At 41.6% G+C, this 18321-nt stretch overlaps 2 protein-coding genes across 2 annotated transcripts; both read right to left on the minus strand.

The window, feature by feature from the left end:
• Positions 1 to 1060: 1060 nt before the first annotated feature.
• Positions 1061 to 6720, minus strand: LOC121949266 (major intrinsically disordered Notch2-binding receptor 1-like). Its single transcript, XM_042494911.2, has 4 exons — positions 6386 to 6720; positions 3136 to 5146; positions 2484 to 2702; positions 1061 to 2222 (listed from the first exon to the last, which is right to left on the minus strand). The coding sequence occupies exons 2-4, from the start codon at positions 5134 to 5136 to the stop codon at positions 2028 to 2030; spliced, it is 2415 nt and encodes an 804-aa protein (XP_042350845.1). The 5' UTR covers positions 5137 to 5146; positions 6386 to 6720; the 3' UTR covers positions 1061 to 2027.
• A 587-nt stretch (positions 6721 to 7307) lies between these two features.
• evc (EvC ciliary complex subunit 1) lies at positions 7308 to 18100 on the minus strand. Its single transcript, XM_042495751.2, has 20 exons — positions 17600 to 18100; positions 17371 to 17484; positions 15180 to 15266; positions 14628 to 14851; positions 14439 to 14523; positions 14214 to 14312; positions 13965 to 14093; positions 13681 to 13842; positions 13350 to 13566; positions 11364 to 11512; positions 11139 to 11237; positions 10836 to 11048; positions 10575 to 10684; positions 10173 to 10374; positions 9753 to 9968; positions 9531 to 9666; positions 9104 to 9206; positions 8868 to 8994; positions 8672 to 8768; positions 7308 to 8587 (listed from the first exon to the last, which is right to left on the minus strand). The coding sequence occupies exons 1-20, from the start codon at positions 17777 to 17779 to the stop codon at positions 8439 to 8441; spliced, it is 2898 nt and encodes a 965-aa protein (XP_042351685.2). The 5' UTR covers positions 17780 to 18100; the 3' UTR covers positions 7308 to 8438.
• Positions 18101 to 18321: the final 221 nt, after the last annotated feature.

Raw genomic sequence — 18321 nt, forward strand, 5'->3', positions numbered from 1 at the left:
CATCTACTTAGGAGGATGCATTGAAGCAGAACACACCCTCTATACATCCTGTGCATATTTGTGCACACAAAGCGAAGTTTAAAGGTCTGCATAAAGAAAACAAGTACTTTGATAGTTTTTTTCCCCAGCAGTATGCATAGTTTCTGTTCACTTTGGTATATAAAGGGAGAAAAGTGCTTAGTTATTGTTGAACAGAAACAAAATCATCCATATCTGGCAATGTAGAAGGAGTGGGCAAAAAACATGAACACAGAGAAAATGTGATGCAATCCAATACACTGCAATAAATACAATTTTTGAGATAGTGTCAATTGTAGAATTTCACTATTTCGTTAATGATGGGTTTTGATGATTGTTATCGATTACAACATATTGTAAAGTAGGCCTTTTTTTGACCACAGTATATTTTGCACATTGCAATACAGCCTTTAAGTTCAATCAGCACCAGCTCCAACTTAAAGCAAACAATACAAGCTTCACAATATTAGTTTTTATTGCAGATTATGTTGAATTTCATTATATTTTAAAAGTGTGCATGTTTTTGTGTCAGCCCTATATATATATATACACAGCATATGTGTGTATATACGTGCACATACACATTAAATATTAAAAGTATATTAAAAGTCTATTTAAGGATAATATATCCTGAGTTAACAGGATGTTTTTAAAAAACGGAATGTCACACCAAGACTATTTTCATCATCTGTGAAAGGATGGCAGATGAATCTGTTGGTGCTAAGTGAGTCTGCAGGTATGTGAAAAAGCTCTGGCCAAGTGAGTTTAGTGAAATGATAATGTGCATAGGTGCACTCCAAACATCCCATCAATTGAATTACAAGTGGAATCTCCCACTCAGAGAGTGTTTACTGGAAAAGGCTACCTATTTCCTTTACTGCTTCAACAACAACAAGATTTTTTGAAAGCTGACACTCAGTAAACACTCCAAGCCAAACACCTCCAGGAGTGGATTAAACACTTTTATGGTTTCCAGTTTGAAAAATGCAAGGGAACTCTATAAAAATATGATTTTTATTGATTTAAGCTGAGCAGTATATCTTGTTGCTTAAAGAAAGGACAAGAACATTCACACAAAAAGAAAGTAAAAATGCTCCTGTCGACAGAATCCATTATGTGCTGTAGACGTAAAACTCTTTTGTACTGATAAAACTATATTTTACACAGAAGTAAAATAAGCCCTGTGGTGTTAGGGAAAGGAAAACGCAAGAAAGAATCAGGAAATGCTTGAGGCAAAGGCTAATTCATAATGCATTTGTAACAGTGTTGTTTCACAGAAAAGAGCAGGCAAAACAAGAGAAAAACAATTTTGCATTGGCTCAGTATTACTAATTTCAACATATCCTCTCAGAGATATTTTACAAATATTACAACTATCATCATTAATTATTTCCCTTTGCAGCCACCTGTAAATTTTAGGAACAAAAACCATGAAATAAATTATAGTAAATGGGAAAAAGCACAGGCGTAGATTTCGGGAGGACACAGGGGGCACATCTCCCTTGACTATAGAACATGTGCATTTGTCCCCCCAAATAAAAACATGAAAGAAGCAGACAAATTATACTTTACAAAATTAAAGACATTTACATCATAAACTGATGCGAAAAATGCAGAAATTGGTGCATAAAGTTCCCCAGAAAGCAAGAAATTAAGTTTTTGTTGCTCAAAATGATCTCAGCGTACACCCTTGAGAGAACGATTGGCAAGATTAATTACACGTTCAGTTACAATTTGTTGTCACTGCATGTGGGAGTGACTTCAAAGTACGCTACAGTTTGAATCTTGTTTTTCTGATGACATAAATATCGGTGCTACATGCAGAATTGTGTAAGGAGTCAATGAATGTTAACTGATTGCCGATCCAGCCATATGGTCCTAACATCAGAGTCTGTCATCTACTTATCGCCATGAGAATGGCATGCAAGTTCCTGTGAACAGCACAAAGCTGCTGAAAATAAATTAATAAAATGACAACAGGCAACAATGTGGTCTTATTGTAAGAGTCTTCATGACCCCATGGCGCAAATGGGAATGACAATGATGAGAATGATTGTCACTGCAGTGGCAATGAGTGCAAGCAGCTTGCAGACCTTGGCCCGGCGGAGGTGAGCCTCTTTACGCCTGAGCAGAGCATCGTAGCCCGGAGTGTAGATGTCGTCCATCCAGAACTCCATGTTGTTGGGGTTCAGAGAGTCCTGGGTCTGAGGAACATGATGCCATTTAAAGATTTTTTAGAGTAGGTATAAACTCATACAGATTAAATACAAATCCTTATCTGATTTAAAATGTTTAAGGAAAATTTAAATAGTGTGTACACGTTCCCACTATGCATCAGTAATCTGTGATGTGCTATTTTATGACAGAATTGTATTTTACAATCAACCAGCTTTCTCCAGAGTTATATACAGGGCCTTTAAACGTTTTTAACTAACGTTTCCCTTTCAAAGTCAAACAAATCATACCTGTAAGTCCAAAGGTGAGATTCTTGCCTCCCTGTCATCTACAGTCCATATGGGCCTTCCCCTGCCCTCAGACAATCGGGGGTCCAGGATCTTCCCAGAGGTCAGCCCACCTGTCAGACTGCTGTCTTTGTGGCGGAACAGGGACGAGTTAAATACTTGTTCCACCAGGTTAGAGGACTTTTTGGAGAGTAAGTTAGTTGTGCTGCCTGACTGATCTGCCTAGAAGGAAAATGGGTCAAGAAAGATTTTATATAGACTGTATACACCGAACCTTTAAAAAGACGTGAAATTCAAGCTAATACCATGACTAAACATGCACATGAATTTGAATGGATGAGCTGTGTTTCTTTGCAGCCCTGACCGCACAGTATTCACTGTAACTATTTAAACCAATATTCCACAAAGTGGCCTGAATTACTTGTCAACCGACCACACAATCATAGGTGGCTACCCAACAGACCACAGGAGCTACAGGCCTAATGCATTTTTTGGCCACACGGCATGGATATACACATAGTGCAAATGTTGTACTTTAGGCTTCAAAATGGTCTACTGTGGAATCTGTTTATTCCATGCTCACATGCTGAGACACTCATCTAAGAGTTATCCCTTTATGTATCAAGGAAAATTTTACACTGTAAACTTACTCTACCTGTCCATGTGAAGCTTTGCCATCTTTACTTTTCGAGAATGACACTGTCCAGTCTCTTGCAGAGTTAGAGACATTCAGTTGTTTGGAATCAGAGGCACCTTTCTCCTCAGGCTGGGTTTTGGAGGCACGACGAGATGATGCATCCTTCTTCCCGTCTTTCCCCACCTTTAAATCAGCTTGACCTTTGCTGCTCTCTGTTTGTTCCCCATGAGGGTTCCACCGGCTCCAGTCCAGACTACTAGTACTGGTCCCTGGAAACAAATGCTCAGACACAGACAGAGGCTGAGGCTCTGATGACTCAGACGGGGTTATAGGGTGGCTCATAAAAGAAGAGACGCCACTGAGAGGCTCCAGCCATCGCCCACCAGTGCCTTGCCCATCACCACCAATAGGCTGCTGGATCTTTTCATCCAGCCGCTGCAGTGCAGACAGTACCTGGGAAATCTCAGCCTTTACATCATTCAGTGACTCCAGCTGTCTTTCTATTTGGCTCATACGGAGCAGCAGCTTACAGACACTCGCCTTAAGCCCATCATCGCTACTTTCCAGAGAGTGGAAAAGCCTTTGGAGTTGACCCAGGCGGCCACGTCTGGCCTCAGGGGTGTCCTGGCTGATGGATCCTGATCCATCACTAGGGTGCAGGACCCCTGTGGAACCGCACATGCTTATGTCATCTAAGAAACGAAAGATGGCACTGATGTCATCCTCACCGAACTCAGGGTCGTCTAATGAGGTCATGAAGGAGAGGCGATCAGCGTGGACCAGGCTACGGAGGCGTCGGGTGTCTGGCGGGTCTGTCTGGGTTCCTTGAGCCTTGACTCCATCGCCTCCAAATGGCAATCCACTATCCCCACTCTCACCTCCCGAGGATCCCCCCAAATTGCTGATAGCAGGGGTTGATCTTCTTGGAAGTTGCCCCCCTTGTGATTCCATACCCATTCCAATGCTGCCAAGGCCTATCCGGTCCTCTAGACTGTGACTCTTGTTGCCCCAGATGGGCTTCTGGGTCCTGGGAGGTTGAAGGTGCCGGGGGGACCACTCTGGGATTGCTCGGGGTCCAAAGTAAGTTGAGTCCTGTAGGTCATCAATGCTCTCATGTTTAGCCCGCTGCTCCGGTGATTGGTGGACTGTTGTTGGTGACGGGTAAGGATTCTGTATTGTTTCAAAGCTGTGATTGTCGAAGCCTTTCTGCCCCGCGCTGGGACTGGGAGATTCACTGTTAATGGTTACCTGGGGTATTAGAGGCGGCTGGTTATGGAAATCCTTCCTAAAGATGTTTCTCTTCTGGTCAACATCAGATGATCCCTGCTCAGGTTCAAACACTTCCAAGGGCGCAGAATCTCCACTAGATTCACTGTCCGTCTCCAAAGGCAGGTAGATATTCTTCATGATCTCGTTGGGGATTTGACCACTGGGATACAAAAGTGTGGTGTGAGGCAAGTCGAAAGACACAGCCCTCGCCCTGACTGGAGGGGATGACACAAGTGATATGGGATCAGGGGGAAGACTTGCACGCTTTTGGGCAGAGTAATTCGATCTCGGAAGCAGCAAGTGCTGATCGATAGGCCTGCCACCGGAGTCAGAGTGGGCGCGTGCTCTTTCTCGACCAGAAGTGTTCAGCTGGTGTATTCCAGGCAGACTGGGGCCCGGGGACTGGTCGACTGGGAGGACCATCTGTGCTCTCACTGGTTGGCTCTCATCAGGGGCCCCACCCGTCATCTGAATAAGATTGAAGATAGTTACAATGTCAGCAGCGACGCCTATGGGTGATAGCCCCTGGCCTCGGGTGGAAACCCGGTCTCTGAAGAGAGTGGCTGGAAAACAAGGGTCTTGGCTGGCAGCAGCAAACAGCAAACTCCTGAGTTCGATGAGGTGCTCCAGGTCAAAGCGGGTGCTGACCATGCGACAAAGGTCCTGGAAGCTCAGCCATTGACGCATATTAGCTAGTTCCTCCAGAATCGCCAGAAGGACTCGAGGGTATTCCTGCTGCAAGTTAGCCATGGCTGCTTACCTGAAAAGCAAAACAAGGCTGTTAGAAAGAAAAATACATTTGTATAGCACCTTTCAAACCATGGTAATTCAAAGTAATTAAGACAAGATATAAAAGAAATATAGGGCAATATAAGGGCGTAGGTTTCCTTTTAACATTGAGGGGAACACAAATGAAATGGGAGATTGCTCATTCTTCATCAGAAAAATTTGAGCCTTTTCTGCATCAATTTTATGGTGTAAATGTCTTTATCTCTTTTCAAAATAAAAGTCCTCTGCTACTTGCATGTTGTTTTGTGAGAAATGCACACACAAATATTACACCTATAGGTCAATATAAAAAGACACAAACGTGATTGCAGATGGAACTGAAGTCCCATATCCAATCTGATAAGTGCATGTAAATCTTAAACACCATCTCTCTTTCTTTGACACAAGCCTACAAATCTTTTTTTCAACATTTCATAATTAGGAGAACATGATGCATGTTGTATAATAATGTGTATTTCATGTAAATAAGAATAATAAAACATTATTGGATATTGTTGTGTATTACTGTATATTATTCTATTATATATATTTATTTTATTATCATCTGAAAAAATATTATAGGTCATTACCAATGCTTTTATTATATAACATGTTATTAACAGTAACAAAACCATGTTGGAAATAATACACCGAACGTTTTGTATTAAAATTAATTAGGTAGCAGTTCTCCACTAATATTCTTGAGGGTCTTAAATTACAAGTTTTACATTAGTTTCAATATCAACAGTGTTTCAGATGTGATACTGTTAAAGCATATAATTGGTCAAGTTATGACAATCAAAGTCGACTTTTTCAGCTCGGGTGGTAAAAACCCTTTGAGTGGGAATTGGAAAAGCGACCTTATTTTTGGGCCCTAAAATAACCGATCATCCGACCCGATGACGCCGTCACACTGCGCACACCACCTCACTGGACATTTTTAAAATTCTCTTTTCCATTAACAGCCTCAGGGCATACTCGCTTTTTACTGAACAAATGCAGAATATCGAAAAATGCACTAACATGCTTTCAACTTTCCTCCAGGCACCTTTGAAAACGGTCTGGAGATGAGAACGGGGAAGGACATTTTCTTGGAAAAGGCGCAACAATCTTTACAGCTAGTCACCTTTAGTGTTGGGACAACATCAATGACTAAATGCAATTTGGGTTGCCAGTACTTTGCTGAAGGTGTAGCCTGAACGGAGGCAAGCCAAGACGTCCTTCCACTTACCTCAATCTACTGAAAGAGAATTAAAGTGACACCTGCGTCCATGAAAAATGAAATAAAATCCAGTTTCACGCCGACGGCGAGGCCATATTCCGCATAGATCTGGGGCTGTTCATGCTGTCACACTCCTTTCATGGGCTTCTCTGTTTGTAGCTGCGACTAGCCCACAGCACAGGCAGGAGAGGAGAAAATTAGAAATCAGGTCATCTTCCCACAAGTCCTTGCAGTCCCCTAAGGGACCTCAAAATACATCCAAACGGTTTCCCCTCACCACAGATCAGCGTCGACACTTGTAAAGTCAACAGAGCACCCACATCTCTAATTGATACATGGGAGAAAAGCCCCACTGTTGGCAGGACACCCCAGTATGTATGAGTGGGTCAGGTCCAGGAGCATATTTCCTCAGTGTGTCACAGCACTAATTGGTTATGTGCGCAAATTGAGCATAGGCATAAAGGCCAGATTAAAAATTGATGTTTGCTAATTGACACTCCAAACTGACAGTAAACCATAAAGTCCCAGGTAAATTGCCTGCTAGATTGCTGCCTACACACAGAGCTGTCTGCCAGATTTCAGCCCTCCCAGACTTTTCACCATTACTCTGCATTATCATCCATAAAGGGTTGTACTTAAAACTCCATTAGAGCAAGAGAAGGGCAAGGCTTTCATCGGTGTGTAGTAGCACTCTGCTACAATCAGAATGGACATCTCTAAATTATCTGACAACTCACAGAGGAGCGCATCCATCATCCCATGTACTCAGGAATCACTGGGAATCAATACGGTGAATGAGCCGTGGTATGTGGGTGTATAGGTATGGGGCAATAAAGTATTACTCTCTGTCAGGCTTGCACAGTAGCATACTTCTCCATACCAGGTAAAAAAAAAAAAGAGCACAAAAGTTGAACATTGCATTCAAAACATATTCTGCTTGGCTGGTTTTTATTGGACTGTACTTGGCATTACAAAAATACTGACTAAAAGAGATTGTTTTGTCATTATTGCAACATTTCAGCCACCTACTTCAAGCACATTTGAAGAAACATTTAAAATGAGACAGGACAATTCATACATAAATTAGACATGCATACGTTTTGCTTAAAGGGATAGTTCCCCCCTAATCATTCATCATTTTTCCTCTTACCTGTAGTGCTATTTATCTATCAAGACTGTTTTGGTGAGAGTTGTCAAGTGTTGTAGATATCTGCCTGATATCTGGCACTCAGCTTGTGGCATTCCAAGTGCCAAAAAAAATACATTTGAAAAACTCAACAGCAATGTCTTTTTTCGACGAATCATGACCTGGTTACTTAAGATATTCCACAGACCTAGTTTTGTAGAGAGAAAATAGTTCCTAGTTGAAACTGCTCACAAAGTTTAAAGTAGGAACTATTTTCTCTCTACAAAACTACATCCACCAACTAAATCACTGTGCAGAAGGAAGTGTGCATCTACTCGTGAACAAGAGGCTTGTGCTTGTGAAAGTGCGAGATGTAAGCATTAATGGCGTCCTCCCTGACCGAGCTGTGATGTAAGCTAGCTCAGTGGTCCTCGGTAAGTTAGCAGTAGATGCAAGCTTCCTTCTGTGCACTAACGCGGCTGGTGGGTGTAGTTTGGTAAAAAGAAAATAGTTCCTACGAGAAGCTGCTCACATCACGATCTGTAGATTATCTTCAGTAACTGGGTCATGATCTTTGGAAAGAGGCCTTGCTGTTGAGTTTTTCAAATGTATTTTTTGATGCTACATTTTCAGTATTTCCAATATATTTGCGATAAGGCAGACATCTCCACAGACAATATCTCCAACACTCGACAATTCTCATCAAAATAATCTAGCCTGACAAATAGCACTACAGGTAAGAGGGAAAAGATGTATTTTGGGGTGAACCGTCCCTTTAATGCAAACAAACCTGAGGTACCTTCCTAACAACCACAATGGCAACAACAGAGCAGTAGTAACAATACTTTAAAAGGCACCAACTATGAAATACATGTAAGAGTATACTTTTTACAGGACATTACTCTTTGACTATGTAAACATTACTGTGTTAAGACTTCAGCTGTGGTGAGATTCTTGATCTCTTTTCTTCTTTGGTTTTGATTTCACCACTGGTGCTACAATAGTTGGAGTCAGTGAAGGATTCAAGGCTGGATCTAATGCTGGGTTCAAGGCAAGTAGGTCCAGTATTGTCACACTCTCGTTACCTGTTGAAATATGACACCATGAAGGACAGAGACAGAGGAGTGGCGTATACATATATTTACAATCTGAGGTAAAAAGGTGCCTACCAGTGTTGTCCTCTTCACCACTGGCTTCTGCATCTGGACTGTGGAGAGAGACCCGGGCCAAGCCTGCGAGCTCAGATATGAAGCTTTCTTCTGCCTCCTAATGGATGCAGCAACACAGTGCTTACAGAACGCTACCAAATCAAGTCGTAAACCTATTGTCCGGCCTGGAAATAGAGACGCCATGAAACATACTAACCAGCAGCTGTGCTTTGATCCTTTCCATGGTCACATCCTGAACTACTTTCTTCCGCCTCAGTTCCTCATATATCGCTTCCTGGTCCAGATCACACTGCTCCAACACCCTCCTTTTGTGGAGTTCAACCCTGACACACAAAAAAACACAGAAATAATCTATACTATTCTCACTGCATGTATTTAAGACTGACTGAAGTGTTTAGTGCAGAAGGGTAACGTAGAGCACGGGTGCTGTACCTCTGTTGAAACTCAGCAGAGGTGGGTTTCTTGCCCCAGTTCACCAGCTCCCTCAGCAAGGATCTGTTCAGTTGACTGCTGCTCTCTTGGTCCTCATTCACCTCTGAAGAACAGTTAAGTTAATACACAGTAGATTTTGTAACTTGAGTATTTTATGTACTAAAAACTATCTGCTGTTAAATAATGCTGCCATAACAGCGAAGAATAAAATAACAAAGTAGTTTATAACAAGTACAAAACAATCCTGGTAATCATTGTGCCATTGCAGATATTTTCCCATTAACTTACTAATGACATACTGTAAATGTTGCATCTATTACATACTTTTAATCTGGATAAGGAGTAAGGTTGCAGTTTCAAGAGCGTTAAAGTCAGAGTTGGCACAGATGTGGACATGTGCATGAGTGTGTTTTGACTACCACCTCACCCTGGTTTATGTTTGACTGATCCTGCTGTAATTTTTTGATGATGTCCTGTAGATGGGAATAGTAGCTCTGGACCAGCGCAGTTAGAGAATCTTTGGTCACATACACGCTCTCCGAGGCAGCCTCTGTTAGGTGGTGCTAAGGAGAAAAGAAATTACTCTAACAAACATGCCTAAAGCGACTTACCGCAGAAAGTTTATTCTAATTCATGACCCAAATCCTACCTTCAACCCATCGTCCTGTTTCTGCGACTCAGTGGGCAGGGTTTCCATCGTCTGTTGGATGCCGTGGCTGAGGGCATTGCCCAGCACGAGCTGTGCATGGTTCTGAAGAAGCTCCATCCCTGTTTCAAGTTCAGACAGCAACTCCTGCTGGAAGCTGTGGCCCACCAGCTGACTCTCAGGACCCAGATGCCTCTCTGCTAGGCTGGCACTGCTATTCTGTCGTTATTATGAGACAACAAGAGTGTTCAATCTGCTGTGGGGACATTCTGTATTTTGGATTATTTTTGAGATTAGAATAATGTATTATTAAAAAGTATACATTTTTACACCATGGGCCATTTTCTATGTCCTTCATAATATCATTATTATTATTATTATTTTTTTTTTTTAGTTATTATTATTATTGTAATTATTTCATACCTTGAGAGCTGAATTGACACAGGAATGGCTTTTACTGGGATCCTCCACTAGCACAGCTCTGAAATCAGTCTGTGAGAGTGCCTTCAGCTTGGACAGCCTCATCTCCTTCAGCATGTGCAGACAGATGTGCCTGACCACAAAGTGCCTCTGCACTGCCACCAACAGGTGCTCGTGTTTCCTCTCTATCAATTTCCCAACGTGGCTGAGAAGAAGATCACTTTGCATCATTTCCAAGTCACTCATCAGAAGTATTGATTTTGATACTAAGGAGGCCAAAGTGGATATGGCCACATAGAAGAAAGCTATGTTGGTGCAGATTTATATATTTTTGCTTATGTGAGGTAATATTTCATAGCCTTCATACACCATTAATACTTTTTGACAGAGGCCTTCTAGTTTCACCTGTCGATTGTGTAGCTCTGTCTGGCCACCATGGCTCGGAGGATCGTCATCTGTTGTTCACTCAGATGTTTGAGACACGCCTGCACCAGAGCCATCTCCTCACTCCATACCTACAGACAAAGAGGCTCAGTTAGAAAAAATGGAAGGCCTTTAGTATAATTAAAATGCTGAAAATATCTCATGTACTTAGATTTAAGAGAGAGTTTAAAAAATAAACATGGAATACTCACTGATGTATCTGACCCACCAGATTGTGTTTACCTGTTCATCTTTGTCCAGCTGAGCCCTCATGTCCTCCAGTTGCAGCTTGGTAATGCACTCTACCTGCTGCAGCTGTGCAGCCAGCTCCTGCTCAAAATCCAACCACAGCTTCTCACAGCGCTCAGCAGAGACGTTTGACTGGGCAGGGACGGAGGTGAGGAAAATGTCCTTGGCTAGCTCTCCGAGCCTCTTTGACCAGGAGGTTCGGAGTTTCTGAAGACACAAAAGCAAACATAACACTAATGGAGATACACTTGCACAACTATGCACAAAAAATACATACTGCAATATTCAATATCTTACCCTCCAGTGGTCACAGAGGACTTCAGCCACTCTGCTGTCCTGCTGCTGCTCCAAGTCAGAAATCTGCTGTCTGTGTTTCATCAGCAGCTCCTGATACACCTAAATGAAAGGTTACAGCTCAGATTTAGATACCAGTGGAATCTACAAGCAGTCACTTGGCCTATTTATTATGTAACAGTAATCCTCGATCTACATATTGAGCTAAGGGAAGCAAAATTTTCTGACCTTGGTGAGCTGCTGTAGGTCTTCATGTGGCGGTCTCGTTTCCAGAGCACGGCTCTTCTCTTTGGTCTGGCTCCTCAAAAGCTTCTTCCTCTTTGACTCCATTCTGCTGCACTTGTCATTCACCAGCTCCTTCATCTTTCTTGTGCACTCTGGAACATGATTGATCACATTTTTCAATAAGATGGACTAGTTATTTCTGAATAGCTGCAGTTTGTAAAGCCAGCTTAGTAAATGTGTGAGTGAACACAACTCTTTGAATATACATTTTTGTGATTTACTTTTTTGATGTACCCACTTTGCTCTAAATCTACATTAATTTGTAACTTCTGTTGTATGTAAGTAACCCTCAGTGAGCAGCCTAATTTGCATGTGGGCAGAGACAGCAAAAGCTTGTACAAAAAATAATACTTATAGCATTTTTTTCTGGTCTATAAAGAGCAATCACACCTCTGACTCATTAGTAAAATGAGTTCTTCTAGCTACATTGCTATATGATCTAATGAGGCTATAGACAGTAAAAAAGTATGACGTTCTGTAATGGATTTGTTTGCTATAAGGCCGTTGAATGCTTACGACTAGAAAGAGTCAGTGTGTCTTTGATTCCGAGGGACCAACATTAAAATAGTGCCTTTATTATTGTTTTAAATAGTTACATAGTTCTAAAGATCTCTTCACTTTCACTCACCATCTGTACTTAGAGAGGCAAGTTTCCTATGAAAGTAATTGAAGAACATCAGAAAAGTAAAATTAGCCCAGAGGATGAAGCACCTTGCCTAACTAATGTAAATACAGTATATTTCAAGTATTATTAGCATGCTTTTTATAACACAATAGACCAGCAGCAACAAACTGGGTCAAGTGTGATGCTGTAAGGTTTTGCATGAGAGTCTGGGGTGCAGTAACAGTGCAACAGATTTTCTGAGCTGTCCTGAAAGCGACTGACCTTATTTAAGGAGCTAAAGAGGATTCCCAGAAAATGGTCTATTTTGAGAGAGTACGTCATTCAAGTTTGAAAAGTAGGCTAGACATTGTCCACTGCTACCTGCCATCAGAATCTACTTGAGTATTATGTGAGAAAATTGCACACACAATTAGTCAGTGATCAGATAAGTGTTACTACACTCATATTTTTTCACTTTTCCCTTATGCAACCATTTTGCTTAAAGAGAGATTTCAACCCCAAAACAAAAATGCATCATTTTCCTCCTGCCTGTAGTTCTATTTATCAGTCTAGATTGTTTTGGTGATAGTTGTCAAGTGTTGGAGATATTAGTCCTAGAGATGTCTGCTTTCTCTTGCATATAATGGAACTAGATGGCACTCGGCTTGTGATGCTCAAAGCGCCAAAAAAAAATGCAATTGAAAAACTCAACAGCAATGTCTCTTTCCAAAAAATCATGACCCAATTACTCAAGATAATCCACACATCTTCTTCTGAGCAGTTTCATGTAGGGCCCTATTTTCTTTCTACCAAACTACAATATTACTGAAACTACCAAACTACCATATACCTGCACAGAAGGAAGCAAGCAGGTAAGCTGTCAATAGATGCATGCTTCCTTCTGTGCAGTGATTTGGTTGGGGTGTAGCTCAGTGGAAAGAAAATAGTTCCTACATTAAACTGCTCACAATGAGGTCTGTGGATTATCTTGAAAAAAGACATTATTTAAAATGTTTTGGGGTTTTTTTTGGCCTTGAGCACCACATCCCGAGTGCCATCTAGTTCCATGATATTGTAGAGAAGGCAGACATCTCTAACGCCAATATCTCAGACACTCGGCAACTCACACCAAAATGACTTAGATTGACAAATAGCATTACAGGTAAAAGAAAAACATGTATTTTTGATTTCAGGAAGAATTATCCATTTAACCCACAAAATACTTAGTACAAAATGCATTTTGTCAATTGTCTTTTGATCTGATAGTACACTGCAGTGAATTTCCTTAGATGAAACTGAAACTATTTTCACTTTACCCTTCTTACCCTCAGTGCACTGTTGAAGGCCTTCAGCCAGAGTTGCTTGAACCTCTGAAAGTATCATTTCCATGTGGCTAAAGGTCAAGAGGTCATCGCTTGTCAGCTGCTCCAGTGTTGTTGCTATCAAACCCTGCCTCAGAGACACTTCCCGCTTCAGCAAGGCAGGCTGGGATTGAAGAAGTCCAGTCAGCTCCTCCCACCACAACAACTTCTGCTGGATCCTCTAAGAGAAGTGGAAAACAACTTTTCCTTCAGTATATCAAGTTCCTCACATGATGACACCAGGGAGGGGAAACAAAATGAGTGGTGTTTCAACCAAGAAGTAGTATTGCTTTACCTTTAGATCATCCTCTTGTGTGTTCATCAGGTGGTTCTCAACTAACAGAAGAGTCTGGATAAGAGAGAGAATCACATCCTGGGCTTCATCTGGAGAAAAAATGCTGGTCTTCTTCAGCATTTGCTGGCACAAGTCTTCCACCTGTTTGCTGAAACGTCTGCACTGTGAAGAGACATGGACATTAGTTGTCCCTTGATAGCCCTCAGAGTAAATACAGGTGGTGTGTTATTAGCATTTGTGTTATTGTCAAATTGTTCGCTCTCTGTTTTTTACTGTGCTTTTACCACTTGAAGGCCACGCTCAAGGAGATCTTTTTGGGCTCTCTCTATTTCCTCCAAAGTACAGGGTGCATCATCATTTGTATCGCTGGCAGTGTGGCCTTTTGGCAACTGTTTCTTCAGCTCATTCAGTTCCTAAAGTGAGACGTGACAATTTTAAATTTTTTTAAAATCTGTTTGTGTCTCTAAGTACAGTCAATCAAGAACTGCAAAGAATAATGTATTATGTACTGCATGTGTGTAATCTGGTTGTACCTTTTCTTGCATGTGAAGAATATTCTTGGAAAAGTCAGCATCATTTTTGTCTTTTGGAAAACGACCACTAAATATTATTTTCACCATGTGAAGAAACATCTGTGGCAAGAAAAAGGAAATAAGGGAGAATAAAACAACCAGTTTTGCCCTTTGAACTCTGACACACTTTAAGAAACATCCGTAACTATTTTATTACTGTATTTAAGACAAATGACAAAAACTTACCAGATTTTTTTCTTCCTGAAGCTGGGAGCAATGCTGTTGTATATCCTGCAGGGCCAAACAGTAAAGGCTGATCCTGCCTTCAAAACTGCAGAGAACACAAGAGTATCATCACTTCCAGCAAACTCGGGTATGTGCATAGGGTTAAGATTTATGGCAATGGCTTAAAGTTTAGAGACTTTTGGTTCCTACCCAGATTGTGTTAGTGTGTGAGGGTAGTGGGAGACTCTGGTAAAGCTCTGGTTCTGCAGGCTCTTGGGAACCAGCGAGGAGGAGATAAACTGACTGCTGTCATCATTGTCCTGCTCTTGGCTCAGAGACTCTCCATCAGAGGAAGAGGATGATTCATCATTAGGCATTGCTGGCAACTTGGAGTGCTCATGCAGTGATGGATTGGATGCTCCGTCTGCTAAAGGCTGACAGATTCAGCGAAAGGTTGCAGGTTAGGGAAGTAGAATCATAAACCAACTGATTGCAGCATATTATGTTACAATGCATCAAGTTACAGTGTTCTGTTATATGACCACTTATATGAAACAACACAAATTTGACATAACTTTTTGTCTGATGTAATACTATTCTAGTCTACTAAAGTACAAATTATATTATAAAGTATTTTCTAACATTAGTGACCAAATATGTAAGCCTGTACTTCAGTAGTTTTGTCAGGAGTCTATTGCCTTGTGTACCTGCCAGGGGTGTATGTTATCATAATGATATGCTGTACATTTATGATAGACTTACTCTGTATTTTTGGTTGATGGGATAAACCACTTTCGCTCTGGATGCAAATGCAGCCACATCACTGTTCATGGTTGGCTGCTTTTTCTCCTGGACAATGAGTAAACAGACTTAAGTTGTTAGTTTTTTAGCTGGAAATTAATTATTAAACAGAACAAATGTGTAACCCTGAAAGAAGCATGAATGTTGTTCTCTGCCATGCAATTCAAAATGTTTGGCAGTCATTTCCAGGTATTTTACATCCAGTTACCAGTATATTTTTCATGTAACTATGATATCCACCTGAGGAAAGTTACTATTATTTAACCCTTTGAAACCTCATTCGACATTACTATTCTTTTACTGCGTTCAGACACCTTCACAAGTATTTAAAACTTTGAAATCTGAGCAAATTATTTTGCTTTCTTTTGAAAACATGGCAAAGGGGCAATGATAACTTAGCAAAAACTGTTATGCAAATTGCAAGAAATTACTAGATTTGGAAATTTATTTTTTGAAAAAGCTTGGGAAAAATGTCCAGAAACAGCTTTCTGTGTTTTTGTTTTGTTTTTAGAATTATCATAGTATTATATTTAAAATCATTTTACAGAATGATTACTTATTAAGCTTTTCAGGTCATGATGAAAACCATGGAGAGGATTGTTCTCAGAAACCTCCGCCCCCTGGTGAGCTCACATCTGGATCCACTGCAGTTTGCGTACCAACCGGGCATTGGAGTGGATGACGCAGTCCTCTACCTGCTGCACAGATCCCTGACTCACCTGGAGGACACCGGCAGCACTGTGAGAGTCATGTTCTTTGACTTCTCCAGTGCATTCAACACAATCCAGCCTTCACTGCTCAGGGGGAAGCTTGAAAGAGCGGGAGTAGACTGTCACCTGGCTGCATGGACCATCGATTACCTCACCGACAGACCACAGTTCGTGAGGCTTCAGGACTGTGTGTCGGATATGGTAGTCTGCAGCACCGGGGCCCCTCAGGGGACAGTGCTCTCCCCCTTTCTCTTCACCCTGTACACTTCAGACTACCACTACAACTCTGGGAGCTGTCACCTCCAGAAGTTCTCCGATGATACAGCCATTGTTGGGTGCATATCTGAGGGGGACGAGCGGGAGTACAGGACCGTCATCACAGACTTTGTCAACTGGTGTGAGCAGAACCATCTCCAGCTCAACGCCAGTAAGACAAAGGAGATGGTTATTGACTTCCGCAGGAGGAAGACACCCCAGACTACACAGGTGAACATCCAGGGTCTGGACATTGAGATGGTGGAGACCTATCGATACCTGGGTGTTCACCTTAACAATAAACTGGACTGGTCTAATAACACAGATGTCCTGTACAAGAAGGGCCAGAGTCGTCTCCACCTGCTGAGAAGACTGAGGTCCTTTGGAGTGTGCAAGACTCTGCTCCGGACATTCTATGACACTGTGGTAGCATCTGCTCTTTTCTATGCAGTGGTCTGCTGGGGAGCAGGGAGCACAGATCGGGACAGAAAGAGACTGAACAGACTGGTCAGGAGGGCCGGTTCTGTCCTGGACTGCTCCCTGGACTCCATTGAGGAGGTGGGTGAGAGGAGGATGTTAGCAAAGCTCACATCCATCATGGACAACCCCTCTCACCCACTGCATGAGACTGTGGGGGCTTTAAGCAGCTCCTTCAGCAGCAGACTGCGACATCCACCCTGCAAGAAGGAGCGCTACCGCAGGTCATTCATCCCATCTGCAATAAGACTCTATAACATCAGCATCACTGGCTGAATAATTTGCACAACAAATTTTTGTAAATTCTATTCTCAAATCCATCTTTTGTGTACATACTTATTCTATTACTTACTTATTATGTGTACATACCTTTTTCCTCTATGTACATACTTATTTTATTACTTATTTATTGTTAGTTGTTATTGTATAATTGTGTTATTGTATAATTGTGTTATTGTTATTTTCTTTGTTACATTCCACTTTCTCTTTTTCATGCTGCTGTAACATTTGAAATTTCCCCCAATGGGGGATCAATAAAGGAATATTCTATTCTATTCTATTCTATTTGTTTGTTTGTTTGTTTTTAATTCCTACTTTGTTTTTTTCTTCTATTTTTTAGGTTATTTTAAAGTTGCTCATTGCATTTCTCCATGTCTTTGAAAGAAATCGAGCCAATTTACTCAGGTTTCAAAGGGTTAAGAGAAAAATACCTTGTCGTTTGTAGTGGCACTTGGAGCCTCCTTTCTACTGTTGCTGACACAGTCACTCTGGTTGTTGTCTAATTCCCCATCATCAGGTTCAAGCAGCCGCCTTGCATTGTAACCCTGATGGGATGATAAAGAGAACATGTAACGTGCAAGGACTGAACACAATGTCTCGGTGACACAAGAGAGAGCCTGAGTGTGCAGGAGAAAAGGAGCTTCTATGTTATTTGCTTACTTGTCGGGTCAACAGCAGGGGCTTGAGACAGAAGACATACAGAAGAGCAGCAGCCACTATCCCCGAAAGCCCTCCACATACTGTAGCCACTGTTAACAGTCCTGTGTAAACGTGCAGCGACTCGGCAAAACTGACCAACACATCAGTCCCGCATCCCGGACTCAGGCTCTGCTCTGTCATTTCACGTTAAACTGCAGGAAAGCTAACGTTATGGTATTAGCATTTTGTCGAAAACTCCCGTTAGCTAACGTTCAGAACTCATCCCGAGGGAAGTAACGTTAGCCTCTGCTGTTAACGTTACGCCTATATTTCCCCGCAGACATTTGTTTTTACTACGTAAAAGACTTACTTTACGAAATATAAGCTACCTAATTTTTCTGCAATTTCCTCCAGCAAAACTTTTCCCCAAAACGACAAACACGGTTTAAGTACTAGCCAATGGGTGTGCGGAGATTGAAGAGGACGACGGAGCTCCGTCAAGACAGGAGAGCTAGCTAGAATTTAGCCGGAAACGAGGTGAATTTCCTTTTAAAGCACAACCGTGACTCTAAGTGGAAAGTTACAAAACTGTCCCTATAATAACATTTCCGCAAATACAAATTAACACTATCTATTCTTGGAGTTCACTGGCGTATTTAATTATTTGCATCTATCTCTACACTTCCAATCAGCCTTCGTTTTTACGTATGTTGTTTTAATTTGAAAGGCATTACCGGAAACAC

Source organism: Plectropomus leopardus, chromosome 2, assembly GCF_026936395.1.
Source record: "Plectropomus leopardus strain MGB_pleo_1.0 chromosome 2, ASM2693639v1, whole genome shotgun sequence".
Lineage (NCBI taxonomy): Eukaryota > Metazoa > Chordata > Actinopteri > Perciformes > Serranidae > Plectropomus > Plectropomus leopardus.